Source organism: Apus apus, chromosome 9, assembly GCF_020740795.1.
Source record: "Apus apus isolate bApuApu2 chromosome 9, bApuApu2.pri.cur, whole genome shotgun sequence".
Classification (NCBI taxonomy): domain Eukaryota; kingdom Metazoa; phylum Chordata; class Aves; order Apodiformes; family Apodidae; genus Apus; species Apus apus.
The window spans coordinates 14286280-14308847 of NC_067290.1; the positions used below are offsets into that span (position 1 = coordinate 14286280).

General features: G+C 44.1%; 1 protein-coding gene across 6 annotated transcripts in view; it reads right to left on the minus strand.

Annotated features, from left to right (window-relative positions):
* CACNA2D2 (calcium voltage-gated channel auxiliary subunit alpha2delta 2) overlaps window positions 1–22568 on the minus strand; it is a 201495-nt gene that overhangs the window by 177971 nt on the left and 956 nt on the right. The window contains exon 1 of one of the 6 annotated variants that reach the window (XM_051627528.1): window positions 9799–9817. The exons of the other annotated variants lie outside the window; for them this stretch is intronic. Coding sequence (XP_051483488.1) covers window positions 9799–9815 — 17 coding nt within the window. The 5' untranslated portion in view covers window positions 9816–9817. Of the gene's footprint in view, window positions 1–9798; window positions 9818–22568 lie in introns of those variants that run through there. 6 annotated transcript variants of the gene reach the window in all.

Sequence of the window (22568 nt, forward strand, 5' to 3'; positions counted from 1 at the left end):
AGATAATTATTTAAGCCCAGAGTGATTAACAAGGTTGAAGTGCTGTGAGTACAGAAAAGAGCTTAATGCTTCAGCAGGGCTCTGTGGCACAGAGCAAACACAGATCCATGGCAAGACCAGTGGTGCCCGTCCTACTGCGGCGATGGATTATTGCTGCAGCACAAGAGAAAGGACCCGGCAGAGCCAGGAGCTGAGCACAGGCCATAGAGTGCCCCAGGCCTCTGCTGCTTTGCACCTTCAGTTAAGCCCAGCCTGAACTGGGCACCCGTTCTGTCCACCACAGTCAGAGCTTCCTCCTGGGACAGCAGGAAATGCCAGGAGCTGCCATGTGTCATCTCGTTTGTCCTGTACAGCGAGGGAGGTTGCTGCCAGTCCTTCCAACAGGCACAACACCCATCGATATATCCAACGACACAGATTCCACTTGGAGCAATAACATCAAGTTAAAACAATAACAACAACAAAAAACCCTCTATAAATCCACAGAACTTGATAACTCTCCTTCTTTTAATGAGATTTCCTGACTCCAGCCACTGGTCACACAAATGTCAAATCTCCGATCTGACCTAGAAAAGCAAAGCTCGATTGCCTCTGCACCACCCAGCCTTGCTTTGTCCACAGAAACATCCATCCCTCAATGCTACACCAGAGAAAGAAGGGAAGGAGTAGAAGGTAAGGCCAGCAAGGGGGGTTTTGCACTTCGCTTGGTTTCACAGAGTAATTTCTTTCTTCACACAAGATGATCCTCAGGCAGGCCATGCACACTCCCCCACCATTCCCAAACCCACAGCAGAGGCTCTCCTGAAGACCAAGGAGCAAAGAAACCCAACTAAGAAGAAAGGCCATGGAGGACTCTGAATCATACAGCATGGCCCAAAAGCTGGGCAGAAATATCAGACATCAGAAAGATGCCTGAGATGAGCAGCTGAATAGAGCTGGAGAATCACTTGTTAAGGGTGGGGAGACAGAAGGAGAGACTGACAGACAGATGCCTGTTACTCACACAGGCAAAATTCATGCCAGTTAGTAACATCCAAGGCTGTGGATAACAACAAGACTTAATTGCACATGCCAAATCTTCCCAATTTTCCAGCATAACTTAGGCTATTTCTCATGTTCCTGCAGATGTAACACTGTCCCCTCTCCCATGGGAGAGGGGAAATCCAGGAAGGATATGGGTGAAGACACCTGCAAACCCACCTTTCTGCCAAAGGAGGGAAAACAAAGACTTCAGTGGGACTTCCAGTATAAAGATGATGGGTCACAAACAGAGCTGAGTGGGGTTTTGGGTTGTTTGGGGTTGTTGTGTTGGGTTTTTTTTCCTTTTTTTCAGACAAACCTTTTCTTTGCCATCAAAGGTTGTCCAAAGTTTTCCATTAATCTTCTGAAGTATTTTCACCAAAACTTATTTTTATGCAAATCATTAATTTAAACAAATGCCTTGAAACACCAAACCTGTTTTAAAATTTTTCCCCTTACTCCAGTTTGTACAGTAAGCTGAAAAATCAAGTATATACTCATACTCAGCCACAGGTCCAAGAAACTCCACCAAGTACTTACAGAGCTGACACCTTTCCTTAATTTCCAACTTTGTACAAGATCCTCAATTTCAGTGACACCTGCCTGTGTCAGCTCCTTCCAGGAACACCCACACCACCAAAAGAAAATTACCATCCATCTTCAGCTGTATCCATCAACATTAACAACTGCTCAAATCCACATAAATGGCATGTATGGCCAAGCCTTCAGAGAGGAGCAGTTACAGAGGAAGACAGAGGCATCAGTATTACTCTGCTGGCATATGCAAAAGAGACACTGAGCGCTCAGTTGGGCTGGGATTTAAAATTGGTTTAAATTTAGTCAGCAGATTTGTTTAAAAAATGTTTTTAAACTTATTCCACCCCCTGCCTCCACCCCAAGTAGTACTACTATTTCAGGGAAAAGCCACTGGATTTTTCATTCATGGAAATGACTGCAATTCGCTTTAGTTGTGCAGCCTTATGATAGCTGACTCTCAACCTTATGGACCAGCAATTTCTCAAAGAGTCCAGGTAAGCTTTGTAGTACAAGCTTTAGATACCACTATTAAAAAAAAAAGTGTATTACATTATCAAAAAAGGGGAAAGGGAATTTCTTCACAGCTGACACCAGGTTTCTAGATTTAAAAAATGTAATAGCAGAAGCAGAATTTTTTTTTACGTGTGTGTAGTATGGCTATGTGAGAACTTTTGCCAGCAGTAGTAAAAATTCTTTTTTCCAACTAGCCCACCCTTTACCCACACCACTGGCAAAAGCCCTTGTGTGTATCTGACCTAATTCTATGTCCCCCCAGCCCTGGTAACATCCATGACCAGAAGTCTTCAGAGGGGCCACATCTGAGAATGTGGAGGTTTCATCTCACTTGCTGTATATGCTTGCTAGGTTGAAAGCTATCATTTAAAAAAAAAAAAAATCAAATCCATAAAACCCATTATTATTCTGTCTCAGTTGACCTTCTGCCTCTTGCTTCTCTCCCATTGACACTGCACTTAAAATTTTATGTGAGGCAACCGTAGCAAGGATGAAGAGGGTAAAGAAAGTGATAGCCCATTATGAACATGGAGATTTCTCTTTGAAGCGTGCCTCCTATGGAAGCTGTAAGCAGTAAGACGTGACAGTCACTGCAGTCCTGGGCCATTACTGCAGACCTCAGGTGGTGTTATGGGGCTTGAGGAGTGATAGATGCAGCCTGGAATGCCCTGCTGCTCCTGTGAAATGACATTTACAAAACTAGCACACAGGAAACAGCTGATGCACCCCTGGGAGGCCACGAGCATGGATGCAGTGCTGGTCACCAAAAGCCACCAGGCCCCCTTCATGAACCATGTCTGCAGTTTCCTTCCTAAACCAAGGAACACTTTAGTGTTCTCTGTAGTGAATCAACACGGGCAAGAAGAAAGCCTTTGAGCTCAAGTATTTGGGAATGCAACTCAGTAGCTCTGTGCCTACAGGAACCACATGCAAGGAGCCCTGCCATCCCCTGCACCCTCTTTAGCAGCAACACACACATCACATCCCAGTGACACCCCACATACCCCCCATCATCTCAGGAGGCTCTGCCTTTGCTGGGGAGTCTCCATAGGACTTTTCCATCCCCAAAACTCTACAGCTATGATATGCACAAGCATGATGAGACACATTCAGGATATATATTTAAAGTCTCTTGCACTGAAAAAAAAATTTGTTTGTTTCCTTCCCCTGTATATTTTACAGCCTCCTCTGCAACATTTAACAAGGGACATAAATGATTTTTGAAAACACACCACCATTTATCACTGCCTCTCCACAGAAAACTACAAAAATGCTAATTGATTTAATCATTTGCATATTTGATTTTTCTTAAAGATGAGATAAAGTAGGCTTAAAAAAAGCTGCAGAGCTTCAAAAATATTTACTGTAACAAGCAGCACATCAGAAGACAAATCACTGCTGTTGCAGTCGGGGCCAGGAGGCAAAGTGTTCCAAGCTGTTCCATTCCTGCTCAGTGGATGCCTGGGCCTTGTCACTGATCACAGCAACCCTTACTTAGGGTTAGGACACATTTAATGGTTTAGGTGACCCAAGCAGTTGCAGAGACTTCTGTGCATGTTCACATTGGTTTGTGAGGCTCCACCACTGCTCCAGCTGTGTGGCTTCAGAAGAAAGCAAGAACTGCCTGCAAAGACAGGAAACAGGCTGTGCATGTGCTTGTGCACACACAGATTGCAGCAGGGACTCCTGCGCTTCTGTACAGAAGTTGGAGACATTTGCAGACCAGCAAATGGTCTGGGAAGCAAAGGGGAAGACCCTGAGTGCAAGCCAGGCATTGACAGTCCATAGCCAGCACCACAGGGATGTACCACTGCAGCTCAGCCCAAGGTCACTCTGGCCCTTGGTGGCTCAGGGTACACAGGACAGACCCTTCACAGGCTGCAGTCACACCTCTTCATGTCTAACCTAGAAACAGGTAAAGGCAGTTTCCCACAGTGCCCGAGCCAGGCTAAGGACCAGAAACATGACTGCTCTTAGAGCTGCCTCTGCAGAGTAACATCGATGAGGTGTGGAATCCCCTCTGCAGGTAGCACCTGCCTTCTCCTGGGGCTCCACCTGGCAGCCCACGCACCACTAATGAACATAAGCGTCACTGCAAACTGCCTCTCACAAAAGCACAGGGCAAGGAGAAGAGGAAAAAAAAAATTAGTTTTCTGCTTGAGGACACTTTTTTTAAGCAGCTTTAGGAGAGTGCTTGTTTGGCTGTGAGCAGGAGAGGACAATTAAAACACAAAAAAGGCAGGAGACTCCATCTTTTTCTCCTGCTGCCTTCCTGACCCAAAAAAAGAAGAGAAAGATTCACACAAACATTAAAGGACAAGAGGAAAAACTACTTGCTAAGCAGATATATTGCCCAAAAGCTTACTGGGTTCCACACAATGTTCTGCACAAGTGTCTCCACTTCACGCAGTGTGTTCAGCCAAGAACACTTCACTCTGATTCATACGCTTTGGTTCAGTGCCCAAATATTGCTATTTAATAAGGTTATTAATTACTGTGTTGTCTAATTTTTGCTGTGCAGGAACTTCTTATAATTGGCTTATTCCTTCAAGATGCTTAATCCTTTAAATATAATAGTGTGTGTGTCAATGTGCACTCCTGCATGTGTGTATGTGCACACTTGTGCCCCCTCCCAGTTTGTCATTCCTTACACACCTAGGCTGTAAAACCCCACAGGAGCCAATATTCACACAAAAAGCAAGCTCCCTTTTTTTTTTCCCCTGAAGATAAAACTTCCAGAGAGCACCCATTTCCTTCAAAATGACCAAATAGCTTACTGACCATGCTTCCAGACATCATCAAGCCTCCCACACTGTCATTTTATCACTCCTTTTTAAATTAAAGTACGGACACAGCTGTTTATATAAAGGAGGGGTGGGGAAAAAATGCTGCTGGACTAGTCTTTTCTTAACATTTGTCAAGACATTTTTCACCTCTACCATCTGGTCTCCCCTATAATAAGAAAGCATCTTTGACATTATTACAGGAAGGAAGGGAGGAACAAATGAATATTAAAACTACATCCCAAGGAAGATCTTTAAGAAACATGAACAGGAAAGATAGTGGGATAGTGTGTGCTGCATTCAGCTCTATCACCAAATTACTTTGTTCTCCTTGACTCAAACACTAACTTCCTGTGCCTGTTTCTCTGTCCTATCTTTTGTCTGCTTCATATTTACAATTTTTTGCAGCAGGGTATGTCTTGCAAAAAAACAAACAAACAAACAAAAAACCAACAACAACAAAAAAAAACAAGTGTCAAACCCCCCACCAGATCCACACTCATCCCAGTTTGATGCCCTAACAAGTATTAACAATTCAATATAAAAAAAAAAGAGAACTGGGGAGTTTTCTCAACCTGCAGGATAAATGGAGTTGGGCAAAAAGTGAGAGGAACATAGTCTCACAATTATACAGCAAATTTGTGTTTCATTAGCAGTTATTGAGCACAAATATTCTTGTAGGTTGAGAAGGCAAACTGTAGAGAATCCAGTTTGCCTACATCTCCATAGGCTCATGCCAAAAAGCTGAGATCAGGTACTCCAACAGATGGCAAACCCAGTGCTGTATGAGGAGGAAAACTTCACCTCCCCAGTCCGATCCATAAAACTACTGAACATTGCAGAATAAATGTGCTTTTCTGCTACAACAGCACTTGATTGCCTCAAAGTTTGAGGTTCATAATTCTCAAGATCTTTCCTGCCACACTGCTACCCAGACAGGTATTCTGTATTTGTACATTTGATTTCTCCCTCTTAAGTGCAGGACTTTGCATTTATTTTCACTAAATTTCACTTTGCTGATATCCAGCTTGCCATTCAATTTCTCTAGATCATTCTGAATTCTGACAATGCCTTCCAGAGTACATTCAACCCCTCCTAGCTCAGTGTACCCTGCAAATTTTATGAGCATATTTCCCATACCATTGCCTAAGTTATTAATGAAACTATTGAATAAAAGGAGGCCCAGGGCAGATCCCTGCAGGACCCCATTTGAAATGTCCTCCCAGAATGCCGAAGAGCCACAATAACTACTCTTTGAGAGCTACACGTCCAATCAAAATATCTTGAATTTCAAACTTCACAAAAAGCTGATTTGAAGTATTTGATATGCAAAGGAACTGGAAGCCAAAGGATAACTCAGTGAATAATTTAAAGCCTAAGAGTAGGTCTGAGGAAAATCGCAGTCCATTGGAGGATTATCTGCCAACAGAAAGAGGAAAGAGAAGTTGCTTAAGGTGCTGGTGAGTACGTTTGCCCAGCAGTGCTGCAAAAGGCCCCCCACACAGGCACTGTTCTCTTCTGATCGACTGTGTGCACATCCCTCTCCTTCACACAGCAAGGAAAAGACCAAATGGCAAAGCAACCACAGTAAATATCTTCTGCAGGCCATAAAACAGTACTTTACCAAAAAAGCACTTCCAACCATGAACCCTATAATCAAGTTCATCCTATTCTTATCAGCCTGAAACTCACCTCAGGACATTGCTCACTGACTCAGCCATCCTGTGATGGGGATTTGAGCATTGTGTTACTGGCAGGACCTCTACATAGGGATCCCCAAATACACCGAAAATGTGCAAGAATTAATCCTCACAGTCTTAAGGGATAAAACTGTTGCCTTACAACAGTGTCATGGTTTCGGCCCAGCCAGCAGCAACTAAGCACCACACAGCCAGCCACTCACTCACTCTCAATTTGAGAGAACTGGGGGGGGAGTGAGATGTAAAACTAATGGGTTGAAATAAAGAGAGTTTAATAGGACAGAAAAGGAAAAGAACAATAATTTCAAATGATTAAACAAAGTGATTCACAATGCAATTGCTCACCACCCACTGACCGATGCCACCACCCCTCAGCCACCCCTGCCCCTCACCTCTATTTATATGCTGAGTGTGAAGTATTATGGTATGGAATATCCCTTTGGCCATTTTGGGGAAGCTGTCCTCACTAGGTCCTCTCCCAGCTTCTTGTGCACCTCCAGCCTTCTCACTGGCAAGGCATGAGAAGCTGAAAAGTCCTTGACTTGGTGCTTAGCAACAACTAAAACATGAGTGTGTTATCAACATTATTCTCATACTAAATCCAAAACACAGTACTACACCAGCTACTAGGAAGAAAATTAGCTCTATCCCAGCCAAAATCAGAACAAACAGGAATGAATTAGTTACTGAATTTACATCTGGAGATCTAGATCCTGCTGCTACAGGGATGGTCCTGCAAATGGAAAATTCAATGGGTAGCTCTTGTACTTTGCCCTCTCGTGATGGTGGCAGAAGCACCCGCATGCAACTCCAGGACTGTAACACAAGCAAAATAAGCCAAAGGCAACAGCTATCATTACTGGAGTACTGCAACATGCTACCCAAACCAATTCAATTCTTTGGAGCCAAAACTAACCCAATGCTTAACCTCCCTGCTTTTTTGACAGCTCTTATCTTGCATCTGGAAACTAGATTTCTATGGCACACTTGCTGATGTGCATCAGGAATGAGTGAAGCTTACGGGTTCCACCATGTTCGCGCTCACACCACGCAGAATTAGAACTGGGATCCTGATCTCAAAGCCTATCACAGATCTGGACTTGAAACACAATGAAACAATAAATAAGTGAATAGGTGTCAGTTTTATGAAGCACACCACCTGCATAAATTTCACCCAGTGCAGCCATTTGTCATTTTCAGCATCCCTTGAGACCCCAATGGCTGATAACTCTTGCACATCGCTTTGCAACCCATTATACAGATGAAGTTTTATGATAAAAACCTTCCCTCTTGCTGCCTCCTTCTGTTCTACAGATACAATCTGAGTGGAGGCTGAAGAGATTCCATCCCCCACAGCAAAGATAAGGTTACAGAGGGTAGGCCTCAGTAAGGATTTTGTGAGGTGCATGAATTATTAAAGTCCTTTATGATATAATGACAGACATATCAGGTTATTTGTTTGTTCTGTGTATAATTCATGACTCACTTGGGACCTAGGCAGAAGTAGGATAGATTGTTGCATCTTCTGGTTTATTCCAGTAAATCCTCATCACTGGGTGGAAGGGTCAACCACCCCAGAAGACAAAACAGCCACAACTTGCAGGACCTGTGCTTTCGGTTGGAGGTGGAAAATGTTTTTTTCACAGCCTGGAGAAAAAGCGAAGCTGTCACTTGAGTACGTCAGGCTAGATGGCTAGAACAAGAAAGTCTGGTAGTGTTTCTGTTTTGTGCCACCAGAACACTATCATCTAAACCATATGCAAACAGCTTTGTGATGAGATGCTATGAGTTGGCCCGTGCTCCTGTATCATTGCTCAGCAACAGCCAGACTATCCAAGCTGATGCAGGCTCCTGCAAGACTTTAGAATAGTTCACAGCAACCACCTCTGGGCTATGCAAACAGTAAGACATTGGACAAAGCAAAAGAGTGTCCCTTGCTTGGCTCATTTGTGTAAGGAGACTGGTCAAGGCACGAGGTAAAGCCTGACAGGGAAGCACCACACCCTAGTGGCTGGAATGGCATTTTGAATACATATATTGTAGTCATCTCCCATTTCTCTCATGTGCTTTTTAAAAGATTAGCGAGAAATGTCTTGCCAGAGTGGCAACAAGGAAATAAAGGACTGACGGCAGCCCCCTACAAACAGCTTCCCCAACACTCTTGTTCACACAAGGTACTTCATCTAACCATGCTCCTACTGCCAGGGAGAGTCATGCTACTGTGGACAGCTGCAGCAAAACAAAACATGACCAAGCTGCAAATGGCACAATGAGTAACTCTTAGTAGCCACAGGACGCCAGAGGACTGCTTTCAGCATTTGCCTTTCCCCATTGCAGATTTTAGCTGATCAGAAACAGACTAAGCACACAATAATTAACTGGGTCATTAAAACACAAGCTAGACAGACCTCTGTTAAATTTGTGTCTACAACTTCTCTCCTTATCAAGAAGATATCATTAACCTCTGCCACAAAGACCTCCTGCTACAGGAGCTACTTAGGGGCATCCATCACTATTATTTTTCAGCCTCTAAGCATGCCTTTCACAGCATCATATGCAACATTCCTCAGGGGCTTTCTAGATGTCTCTGTCACTAGATCTCCATCTAGTTAAATCCCCCAACTTGAACAACTCCTCTCCCCGCTATCCCCCTACCTGTGAGATTCCTGGCTCCTAAGAGAGGGTCGTAATCATTGTTATTATGAAGCACTTAGCAATGCTCACTCACTGCATCTCTCACCAGTCAAACACCCAGAACCCTGTTATTTCATATGCAGTTGCCTTCATTTGCAGCAACTCTTCATTGTATTACTCCCTTTCAGCAATGAAAGAAAAAAAGGGGTGGGTGTGGAGAGCATTAAAAAAAAAAAATCATTTACAGCATTTTATGCCACTACCTCACTACACTGATACAGATCTAAAAGCTGCCTGCAGGACCTCTCCTGTTGTAAGGTGCCATCCAGACATGCTCTGAGTCAGGGACAGTGGAAGCATGAAGTCCAGTTCAGTTTTGTCCCAGTGCTGCTGCATCACTCAGAGCATTACAGCAACAGGGATGAAACCACCAGCTTTCACATGTCACCTCCTCCTTCTCTCCATCCAGCTAGGACAAATATTGCTCCTTCCACAGGAAAAGTCATTGACATGCAGCTTTTCCTTTGAAAAGGATACAAGCCTATTGAAATGGAGGCCACTGAACCACATTGTAAATACTCAGAAGGTACTACATGATTTGTAATACACACTCAGGATGTTGGTCCATCAGACTCAGTCTCCACATCTCCAGCTGCAGCAAGGTTATCACACTGGAAAGGATGTAGCTCCTGTCCTGGAGGACCCAGTGGAAGAAGGATGCTCTGCTGGAGCACCTGTAGGAAAAATGATGCTGTGTCAAGCACCATGACAGTTCCCCTACTGCAGGTCTGCAACAAGTTGCCTTCACTTTTAAAAGGGAAGGGCCACCAGGAAATTTTACTGGAGGCTAAGCACAGGTGTGTCTTCTCCTCACCAGATGCCTCAAGGAAACAAACCAGCAGTGCACCCAATGCATACAATTGCTTCACAATTATCAGTCATGGTCCATGTTACTTCACCCTACTGTTGCAATGTCAAAACTAAAGCACAGATGGTGCAAAAGCCCAAACATAATTTTGAAGGAATCTATCAACACTGAACTGTCAAATCCTCCTAATATGTCTGACAAAAATATTTTCCATCCTCTCAGAAGGGGAGAACTGAACTCCAAAGTGAAGGAGTAATCTCAAACCCAGACAGACTTCCAGGAGTGCAGTCAGAAATGCAACTTAGCCTGCAGTCACTAAATTTGATGTTTGCCCTTGGAAGACAGCACAAGCAAGTAGGAAACCTGCACCCCTATGGATAAACCAGAGGAGGTCTCCTCTCAGCCCTCACACACAATATGCTCATATGTAACAGAAATCTAAGATTACAAGATAATTCACTCATCTGCTGCTCTAAAGGAGTATTAAGATTAAAACCAAAAACATCTGACGTTAAAAAACCCTATGAATATAATTCCTCAGACTCTTCTCTTAAGAGGGAAAAATACCAGTTTTTAATGTGGTCCTCTCAATGGGGCCTGTGACATCACCAGCCCCTTTCTATTTAGAATAATGACTTCTTCCACACACCAAGAGATTTGAAATTACCTGTGAAATATATTTCCCTAGGCACAGGCTCAAGAAGCATGTAAATTACCCAGCTTAATGGCCTCTAGAATTTCTCTGAGACACACACAGGGAGTGCGAAATGTTCAGATTATATCTCAGGTACCGTCTGAGGGGATAAATGTCCAAGGGATGGTCAGGAGCTGCTGCCCTACAGTTCCCCCAGAAACAGGTCCCACCAGTTGAGTGTTTGCCACAAGGAGGCTATAAGCACAAAAGATCCAATTCTAAATGAGTGCATCATCAGCACAAAAATGCAATTTTAAAGAAAGCATTTCTTGGGAAAGGTGCCTGACCATAACTTACACAGCACAAGCAGCCAACATAGGGCTTATGCAGCAGAGGGCACTCATTTAATTTGCAGAAGCCCAGTGCTGAGCACGCTAAGCACTCAGCAGCAAGGCCTCTCGCCCTCCACCTCACTGTAGAGAACAGCACTGCCCAAGCTTTGATGTCCAGACATTTTTCAGAGAATAGTGTCCTTCAGTGAAGCTTTTAATCCACAAGGACAGTTCCCACTCTCCCAACACCAAAGGGACAGATACTGTCCCTGGAGTCCAAATCCTTCTGGCCATATTTCTGTGCTTGTGGTTGAATCTGATGCTTGTTAGTAAATCACAGAAGAAACATTCATCCCAAAATGAAGAGCATGGATTCATTAGGAGGAACAGAGGAAGAGGAATTATGTGATCTGGGTTGCATTTCCTGCTCCACTGCTGATATATCGGAGACTCTGACGCCTCAGTTCCATCATCCAAATGAGCAACAACGAAGTGCAAGTATGGTTATGAAGTGTGTGTTCCCATTATAAGGGGACAAGACACTCATATGGCAATGGGGAGGGGGGACAACCCCAAGGGTGCCATGAAAGAATTACCTGTCTCCCCAGGTAAAAAGCCTGAGGCACACAAGCTTTGCTTCTGATGCTAGCCAAGATGACAGGTTGGTCACCTTTTAACACGCAGTGGAAAGAAAGTAGGGCAGAAGATCAACTGGGGATAAGAGAACACCTGGAAGATAGGCCTAGCAATGGAAAAATGGGCCAAATTGCTCAGTGTAAACCTCCTCAAAGCAAAACTGTAAGACAAGGTCTTTGGTGAGTCTCTTCCAAAAAGAGAACCTGCCCTCATTCTCATCCACAAGCATCTTGCTAGCCCATATACTGCCAGGAGCTGTGGTAACAGCAAGATTAATGCAGGAACAAGTTTAACAATTTTCCAAGCTAATTTCCTCACTCACAAGCATGCCACCATGGGCTGAAGTCTATCTGGACTCCTTGCAGCTATCTGTACTATACATCACTGCCAGTAATGCAAGCACTCTGCTATTCAGAAACTATTAGAAGATAAATACTAAACCTGAACATCACAGCAGCAGGAAAAAATGATAAAGCATGACATTTTAATAAATATTGTAGCCAAGCCAAACGAAGAAGAAAGGTTAGTTTCATGTGGAAAGTTAAACCAAAAAATGCTGTATACATAGAATAGTCTTTGCTTTGGTTGTGGGATCTAGACTTTTATGCAAAGAACTTCACAAACTTCAGAACTCTTCGACAAACGGCAATTCACTCAGTACTGCAGATTGCTGGATCTGGTGTGTGATGAAACAGTGCTCTCACCACCAATTCCATCCAGCCCCTGAAGAGCCAGACTTTGCAGACAAATCCTTCATCCAACAAGGAACACAGGCTTTTAAGTAGGGAAAGTGCAGGTATACACACCACCTGTGGCCCCAACACAGGCCACAGGTTATGCAGCAGCTGAAGCATTGCACCCTCAGCCCACAGCAGGTCCCTTTCCAGCTCACCAGCACCACACTGCAATCACTCTGATCCTCCTCTGTAAGGACAGGTATCATTCACTGAACCTTTCATTTCTGCAGCTGCTTGGCTTTCTCTGGAAGAAACTTCACATACAAGAACCCTCATGCTATCTAATAATAACTGAAATGACTCTACTTATTCCTGTGTTTGTGACAACTAAGAGACAAAGTCAAGTACTACGTAAGCTACCATGAAAACACCACATCTTTTTCTTCTGGCAAGTGGCAAAACCTACTCTTCCACCAGCCAGCTGGGACTCCAGAGAACAGGACAGGGTCTGGCACCCACTTCCCGATGAGAAGGCAGCCAAGTGCTCAGTTGCCTAAGCATCACCAAGTAAGTGACATTTATTAAGTGGCCCTTATAAAATCAAAAAGGCCACTTTCAGCACACACAATCACATTGATAAACTGCACAAACCAGCAATGCTTTCAGCACAAGGCTCCACTTGGAGTGGAGTCAAGAGAAGAGAGGCAGGAAAAGAAGATTCCCACACACCAGCATTGCTATAGGCAGGGATCCACACAGAGCCTTTGGGGGTACAGCCTCACCCCTTCCTTGGTGGTGCTGTGGCTGCCTCAGCAGACACAGCACCAGCAAGGCTGGCAGGACAGGGCTGTGAGAGGGGGGAGAAGGTAGGAGCTAGGTCAGCAGCCACAACGGTGAAGCAAGAACTCGTGCCAAGACATGTCTGTCAGAGCCCTTCCGTACCGGGCCACTCCATCCTCACAGCTGGGCAGGGAGCATGGGAAAGGAGGGGAAAGCTGAGGGTGGAAGGAGCCACTTCTCAGGAATGAGAGCCCCATGCCCTAGCAGGCAGTTGGAGTGAGACAGAGCTGGTTAGATTTTTCTCTAAAGTAAAGACTAGATCAAAACAAATAAACATAGCAAGGAGCAAGTGACACAGAAGGGTTCAATTTAGCCTTAAGATGACGGGTAAAAAGGCAGTATCGATGTCAGAAATGTCAACGCAACATTTTTGTGGCTGGGTCAAAGAGGCGGGCAAGTGCTAAATGGGGTTATTTAGAAACTAGGACCAAAGTCTGAGCAGACAGTAGATGTGTTAGATGCGTTTCTTTTCTCCATCTCACAAAAAAAAAAAAAAATCACATCAGAAATAACTACAACCACCATGATACTTAAAAGTGAAAAGACAATGGCCTGAAAGTTGTCCCTGGCATAATCCAACAGCATTGTTTCATCTGGGATTAATTTGGGCCAGTAGCTCAAAGTTTTTTTGACGTTTCTCAGCTTTTAAACCTAACACAGCAGAGTCCAGCAGGCAAGACTGGCAAAAGCAAGTTCTTCTGCATCACAACAAAGCCAACATCAGGAAGAATGGCTCAGTCACTAGCAGTCACACAACACACAGCCACAGAGGGGCATGAAAACATCCCTGTCTGCACACAGAGGGAGGTGCTTTGGGACTGATGCTCTTTTGGTCTGTGATCTTGGAAGTGCTGTCATTCTGAGGGAGACAAAATAATATCATCCGTTTGGTCACTGATCAACAATTATTAAGATTTCCCAGCAAACAAAACCAGAATAAATAAAACCCTAGAGCTGTGTGAAGAGAAAAATACTGATGTTTCTCATACTCAAGTAATCTACCCTCCTTCTCAAAGAACACAGGGGAGGAGGGGAAAGCAGTGCCCATGAAGCTGACACATGCCTAGCTCTCTGTCCTGAAACCCTTTTCAGCATGCAGGTCTTGAATAATTAAATGCTGTTTCTTCCACCACCCCCACCACCCCCTTTTTTTTTTTTCCCCCCTGGTATGCATAACATGCTGCTGCAGAAAGCTGAATTTTACCTGGGCAATGGGCATTCCTCCCCCTGCAGAGGTCCTGGACACACATGAGCCCACACAATACATCATTTACATCCCTCCCCTGACTGATCCCAAGAATGTGACACTACAGTGAATGCTTAGTAGAGACTTCTAATTTATAAGACTATCTTAGACATGAGGAAATGGTACTTTGGCTCCTCCTGGGTCTACTGAATTTGTTATGGAGCAATAAAAAGATGTTCAACCACTCGCAGCCCAGAATCTGACTCAATCTTTAACACCTGATAAAGCTGAATATTAGGTGCTTTGCTTGGCTTAAGTCTGTCTCTATTTTGGTGTCCATGTTACAGCTGCCAAAAACTTGACTGTGAAACCCACCATACATTAGAAATGCAAACAAGGCACTACATTCATGACCCTCACTGTGTCATACTGTAGAGAAAGTGTTCATTTGCCACAATAGAGAGCTATTTTAACATAAAATTCAATACAGATGAAAATTCAAATACAAATCTATATCTGATTAGACAGAAATTAAATCAGTAAGAGCTTTACACATTTTTTTAAGCTTAAATGGCTTATACACAGTCATCTCCAAAAATATTTAGAAGTATGAATCTTGTTTTCTTATTTGGAGGATGAATGTGAACTCAGACTTTGGATACTAGCTTCTTCTGGACAGAAAAATATTAAATATCCACCGGAGAAGAAAGAGACTGACAGCATACAGACTGGCAGCTTGCAACAAGAGAAAGGTTTCAGGACCCAGCTCCATTATGAGTCAAAAGGCACTGGTATTTGTAAGGAGAATCATAGAGCAACTTGTTCTGGATGTCATCTGTAAAGATGTTGAAGAACAGGAAGTTACTGGGAGTGATGAACATGGATTTACCAAGGGTAAATCATGCTTGACCAGTCTGCTAGCCTTCTATGATGACATAACTGGTTGGAGTGGTGACACTCCAGAAGTCTGTGCTGACCAGGACAGGCTGGGGAGCTGGGCAGAGAGCAACCTCATAAGGCTCAACAAGGTCAAGGGTAGGGTCCTGCATCTGGAGAGGAAGAACCCCATGCACCAACATAGGTTAGGGGTGAACCTGCTGGAAAGCAGTTCTGAGAAGAAGGATCTGGGAGTCCTGGTAGACAGTAAATTATCCATGAGCCAGCAATGTGCCCTTGCTGCCAAGAGGGCCAATGGAATCCTGAGGTGCATAAGGAAGAGTGTGTCCAGTAGATTGAGAGAGGTCATTCTCCCCCTCTACTCTGCCCTGGTGAGGCCACATCTGGAGTAGTGCATCCAGTTCTGGGCTCTCCAGTTCAAGATAGACAGGGAACTACTGGAGGGAGTCCAGAAGAGGGCAACAGAGATGACTGGGAAACTGGAGCACCTCTCCTATGAGGAGAGGCTGAGAGAGCTGGGACTCTTTAGCCTGGAGAAGAAAAGGTTGAGGGGAGACCTTATTCGTACCTATAAGCATCTAAAGGGTGGCTGCAAGGAGGATGGAGCCAGACTCTTTTCAGTAGCTCCCAGGGACAAGAAAAGGGGCAACAGGCACAACCTGGAACATGGGAAGTTCCATTTAAATATGAGGAAAAACTTCTTTAAGGTGAGGATGACAGAGCCCTGGGACAGGCTGCCCAGGAAGGTTGTGGAGTCCCCTTCTCTGGAGATATTCAAGACCCACCCAGATGCAGCCCTAAGTAACGTGCTCTGGGTGATCCTGCTTTAGCAGGGGAGTTGGACTGGATGATCTCTAGAGGTCCCTTCCAGCTCTGACAATTCCATGATTCTGTGATCCTCATTTGTCACATCAATGGAGACAGATACAAGACTCCAAATTCTTTCCACCAGTTTAACAGTTTAAGGGGTAACTGTGCTTGGAAGACCAAGAGGCTTGGAAGCCTGAAAGTGTGAGGGAGGCTCTATTTATCAACAAATCAGGTACACAGCGCCAGCTTCACCACAAACCTGCACCCTGCCTGCTGCATCACTGACTTTTAGCTCCAATATGGTGTTCAGCAGGGACTGAGGCAGGCTGGCACACTGCTGCCAGGACTCCAACCTGTACTGTCCCCACTCTCCCTTTTGGATAACACCAACCATTTTCCTGCAGGCCACATACATGCCAGGTTACCATGAGCAAACAGCTCTGGTCCACAGCCACATGCTCTGCATGCTCACAAGCCTTCCAGCCACCAAATGAAATAAAAAGCCTGGCCAACTCTGGCATGATCCTTCATTTGGTGGAACTCAGGTAAGGAAACCTCACTGAAATTAGTATCTACTCTAAAGAAACTACCCCTGCAAATAACATTCCTGCAAATGGAAAGCTGCCAGCCTTTTGGTCATAAGATTCTAAGATTCACCCTTCTCTGTCCTTGTGTCTGTGCTCCCCATCCTTTCCCCCACCCTCTCCTGAAGCATGAGTTGCTTTCCAACACTACACAGATTTTTGTTCCAATGCACAGCATGATCTAACTAATTTGCACTTCATTGCTTTGCACACCTCATCATTTGCACATGAAAACAGCAGTCTCTCTCTATCCCTCCACTGGCTGCCTATTTCTTCCTCCTCCCTCCATCCCCCACCTCCTGTACCGTCTCAGCAAAACTCTACTACAGAAGCTGCAGTGAAGAGGCTCACATTACCAGGACTTCATTGCTTTTACAAAATTTACCAGCATGATGTGAAACCTTATAAATAATTCAAGATAGACAACCTTTTGTCAGGTAAATGAACGTGTCTTTTGTAATCCACCACTCCAGGTTTTCTATCACAGGGATACACATACTCACTGTAGGCACAACCCATATTGATTCCTAAATTCCCCAAGTGTCAGTGCAGGACAGGGTAGCAGAACAGTTTGGCAGCAGCAGAACTCAAGGAAATTCTAAGTCTGTCCAAGGCTTCAGTAGGTTTGCAACAGATACCCACTGATGACAAAGTATCTGCAGCCTAGTCCACGGAAAGGACAGCTCCATTCCCACCCCTCATGTACCATGAAAGGACAATCATGGTTGGGGAGGGGGTGGGCAGGAGACTCATTAAATATATCCTTTTCATTACAAGAACTTCAGGGATTTTTTTACATAAATCAGAGCTAGAAATCATGTTGCATCCTCTACTTGCAGAGTTTAACTCTATGCATTTCAGTCGTGTTACTGAACAAAGGCACTTGGCTGATGAGAGATATGCAAACTCAACTTCTGTTTTGGCAACTGTGCTCAAAGCTTTATCATCATCAGAGCTATTGCACTAAATGGTTCATATTCCTACTTAGCACCCAATCTGATTACTATCAGCAATTACCTCCTCTGGAGTTCTCAGTCTCAACTAGAAGTAAAGGAAGAAGGCCTGGATCCTGTTTCTCCTGAAAGACAGACTCCTGTAGTCCCAGGTGAAGATGTGTTGCTGCACAGCACCTCCTGCACTGTACTCCCCAGACTGAGAAGCTGCTTCTGAGGAGCTGGCATGGTAGCCTCACCACAGGCAAGAATAATGACCTTGTGCAGAGTTAATGAATAGATACAGAAACCACAGACCGTGCAACCTTTGTCTGGCCTGACTGCCACTCAGATCCTGTGTCTCTTGCCTTGCAGCCCTTTCACCTGTCACAAGCTGATTGGGATAAATATCCTGATCACTCACACATCAGTTAATGCAAAAAAACCCACTTTGCTTTAGAGCAGAAGAATTAATCCTTTGCTCTGGGTAAACACCTTTTATTTCTTATTATATTTATGACAAAGAGATAACAGTTGAGACAGAACTGGAAGGGTCATAGGGTAACTGTCAAAGTTATGAAGAAAATCCATGTGCATTCTCTGAAAGATCAAATGCTTCAGCCTAAAGAAAACCATGCTGATAGCTTGTTGACACAAAGCAGCTATCCACTAACAACAGTTTGTATAACCCCACTCCCCATGCAACCCAACAATAATAAACTTGAGGATGAAGGCTAGATTATAGGAGCAGCTCTAAAACAACAAAGTTCTAACCCAGAGAGGAAGGACGATTTTGCTAACAAAACACATCTTGCTTTCAAGAAGTTCCTGCAAAAGTAAGTATTAAAACATTCAGATACTGTCCTGTCTTGCTGAATATTTCACTCAGGTATTTCGCTTGGTAATGGCTTTTTCTTTTATTTATCCCACTTGAGTATTTCATTGGCTGAAAAAAGCATTGTCTAAATTGTATGGTTTGTGCACATGTACAATGTTACAGTGCCCCAGTACTTAAGCCCTCAAGAGCCTTCTGAAGCCAAACATCAGGAAGCTCGTTCAAGGATAAATTTTCAGGTTTCCATTTAGACCCTATGTAACCACCTTCAGCTTTTAAGAGGCTGTTGCACACATGCAGACAATACACACAAAGCTTCTTTACAATGAAGCTTCTGAACACTGTCAAACACCAAGTCCATTTCTACCCTCAGGTCTAGGTGCAGAAGCCTTATCAATTTCAGAGGGAACCCACACACTCTCTACCCAAGAAAATTTAACAACTTTTCAATTATACAGATGAAAAATTCACACTCATGGAACCACAGTCTTGAAGGGCAGGGTTCAGTGTTGAGGTGTCACAAGGACAGGCAACGAAGTGGCAGTGCCCTGCTCGGTGATGTCTGCCCCTTCTCCATGTGATACCTGAGCAAGAAGCACTCAAGACTGGTAACAGGAATGGAGAAAATTTTGTAAAAATGCCAAAGAAATATTGCAAATGGCTCCAAAAAAATATAATTATTTCCGTGGGCTGTTCTTTTGCCTCTGGGAAGCTCAGGTGACACTGCACACCCCAAAGTGGATTCTGCCACTGATGCACAGCCCACATGGGGCTGTTGCAGGGACACTGGGTGTTCATACCTCCACTGGGTACCACTTCTCCCCGAGACTGCCCAGCCCTCAAAGGGATGGCACCACATTATCTGTCAGTCATTCATCAGGGTAGATCGCCCTCCCAAGGAGAAGTCTCTCTGCTCAGCTGACTGTAGCTGAAGACAAGCAAGGCCATCTCCCCACTTCTTCTCTGTGCCTTTCCAGATAAGTTACCTTCCCAAGCATCAAAACCGTAATCGGAAGAGATTTTCTGACTGCACAGCAGGTGAGCAGTAGAACAAGAGAAGAAGCCTCCTCTACGCGGCATCCTGCAAACCCTAAAACATCCAGTCCTAATATTTATTTCAAGCCCTACTAGCCCAGATGTGCAATCACTCCCAGCATCATTAACCTCATCTGGGGTGAAATGACACAAGTACAAATCAAAACCTGCTAAAAGGAAGCAATTAACTTGGTAGAAGCAGCCTCAAGCCCACCTTCCAGTGGTGATGGGCACCTGTTAAGCCTTATTGCTCTCAGCAGGAGCCTTCACTGCTCACTGTCCCACAGTAGCACTTACTGCCCAAAACTATAGTCTGTATTTGACAAGTGCTTAATCTAATGCCAGAGAGGCAGGACTAGACCCTGGTCCCCAGGCTCGTGGCCTTCCCCTGCAGACACCCCCTTCTCCTCTGGCTGGCTGGTCAGAGCTGCCCTGCAGAGCAGCGGGGAAGCCAAGCCTCACCCGCGGACTCGCAGCAATTCTGAGCACACCCGCTTCCTCACAAGAAGCAAATGGTTCACCACCCTCTAGCAGATGGCAATTTTCTTTCAAGTTCAAGCGACAAAAAGCCTTTCTGCAAAGTGAGGAGAGGGTTTGTTTTACTCTCAGGCGGCAGCACTGGCACTCACATTCTCCAGCACTCACATGCACAAAATCCCCACTAACAGGAGGCGACAGCAATACAGGTGCAGGACACCCCTGACTGACCAGGCTTTCAATCATCTAACACCCAACCTCTCAGAAATTCAAGCAGAGGTTGTTACTGTGCTGCCACAGAAATCCTCTGCGTACTATTTAAAGGAATAATTAACTGCAACCACAGCCCTTCTTTCCACAGCCATTAATCCCGTTGACCACACAGATGCACGTTCTTGTACGTGACCATTCCTAAAAGGAGCCTTGTCAGTCAGTGGACACCACCTAACGCATCCGCCCCAATGGGTTTGTTCCAATCTGGGATTTTGCTTTTTAAATCTCAATGAGAAATTCCCCTTTGGACAACTGGCTGAGCCGAGCCTTCCTTAGCTCAGCATAAGATGATTAAAACCATGCTACCAGGAAGGAGAGAGAATGTGGAACAGCAGCAATTTGCCAGGGACAGAACCGAGAATCAACACACAGAATCACTGACGATAATTAATACAATTGTAACCAAAAAATAAAAAATACATTGTTCTTGATTTTCTACTTTCCCTCCCTTAGGCAAAACATCCTAATCATTCAGTCTGCTGCCTGTCAGAATGTAACAGTTCTGGGACTGCTTAAAAAAAAGCAGCCTCATTTTTGAGTCCTGTAGTGAAAGACGACTTAAGTGATTTACACAGAAAACCTCCAAAGACAAACAAGGTTTCTAATCAACGCTCCGAATCATTCACTGTTGTTACAAGGGTGCATTGTCCAAAGCAGGAGAAAATTGTTTCCTAAAGAGAGGAATTTAGCAGCCCATCTCATCAGCTCAACTGAGCTTCTGACCGACACACCTTCCAATAATATTTAAGTTATATCCAGCCTCTTTAAAAACAAGAAGGGTACAAAAAGGGAACTACTTAGGGGAGAAAATTCAATTAAAGAGTGCTGTTCAAGCCTTGGTGCCAGCTACCATTTGACTCTTTACTCCTATTAAATATTTCCTTCCCAAGAAACAACCACGGCAGCCCTAGGGCAGAACTCGCAAGGCATTTCAGCCCACATGTTACAACACTAACCTACTGCCCAGCAATAGTGAAGCATCATCAAATACCCATTTGTGACTCCTCTTTTCTCTGGGTTCACAAAACAGGTCATAAGGGGAATAAAATGAGCAAGAAGATACCAGGTCAGGCTGAGGTCTTATGTTCCCTCTGTGCCTCTTCTCCGGATGAAGCCAGACAGCATTACTTCCCACCAGTGGCACAAACAGAATTAGTGGCCCTTTCAGAACTATTCCTTGATATTTGCAGGAAATTCTGTGGTTTTCCCAGTTTTTACTCATCTTGCATCTCTCAGTACATGATCAGGCCCACTCTAATAAGACCACTGATAAGAGAGTCCAGATCTCATTAAATCTATGCCAGTAAACCCCACCAAATTATCTCGAATAAAAGTGCTTTGGTTAAAAAGCTGGCACAGTTTATTAGAAGAATACACATAATTTGTCTGGGTGAGGGAAGACCAACACATTATTTACAAATGATACGCCTCTCTTAAGTATGTCCCTCCTGCTATAGAAACCTTCTTATAAAACTTTATGCAAGCAGAAAGAAAACACAGTTCTGACTTGTAAACCAGTACCTAGAAGAGATTTATTCTATAATACAATCCTGCATTCCAAATTTAACCAGAGAAAGCAACAACTTCCAACCCCTGAAAAGCTGCTGAAATATCAAAACCATCTCACAAACTTTATCTCTGCTTATACACATACATAATCCCCTTTACTCCTATAGTCATCTCACGGAAGTAAAGATTATTCATGCAAGAGCAGTGCTGGATCAGGCCACACGGCTTTGGTACTTGGTGGAGAACTGGCACGTTCCCTCTCCTCCCCCTGTAGGTAGACATTTCTCAGGGTCTTATTCTGAAGAATTTCTGCATTTACGTGACAGCTACAAAAGGGAACACATCGGCTCCCAAAGGTCAAAGATATTTAGAAATGAGGATACAAGACTCATAATAATCCAGAAAGAATCTGTTTGAATGGGAGGTACTTCCAAATAAACAAGGAGTGCAAATGACGATACCTTCAGTGAAGCCAGATATTGACACGGGAAGCTACAGCTCTCTCAAATAAACAACACTGTTTCTTTTGCTGCTAAGCCTTCTTTTAAGAAGGCCTGACTACATGCCTGTAAAAATGTACTTTGAGATCAAAGACATTAATCTAAAAGGCTTGCAAAAATACTCCCTATGACATATATATATAACCTATTTCTATTCTTAAGCAAATCAAAAATGACAAGAAAATTGTGACATAAAGCAGTGCATATCCACTGGGGCAGCACAAAGTTAAGGGCAACAACGCTATTATTAACTCTATGTCATTGAAATCTTTCCCCACCTTCAGAAACACAGACTGTAAGGACACAGTGTCAGCCTTTATTTTGAATCGTCTGGAACATTTTTTTTTTTTCAGTTT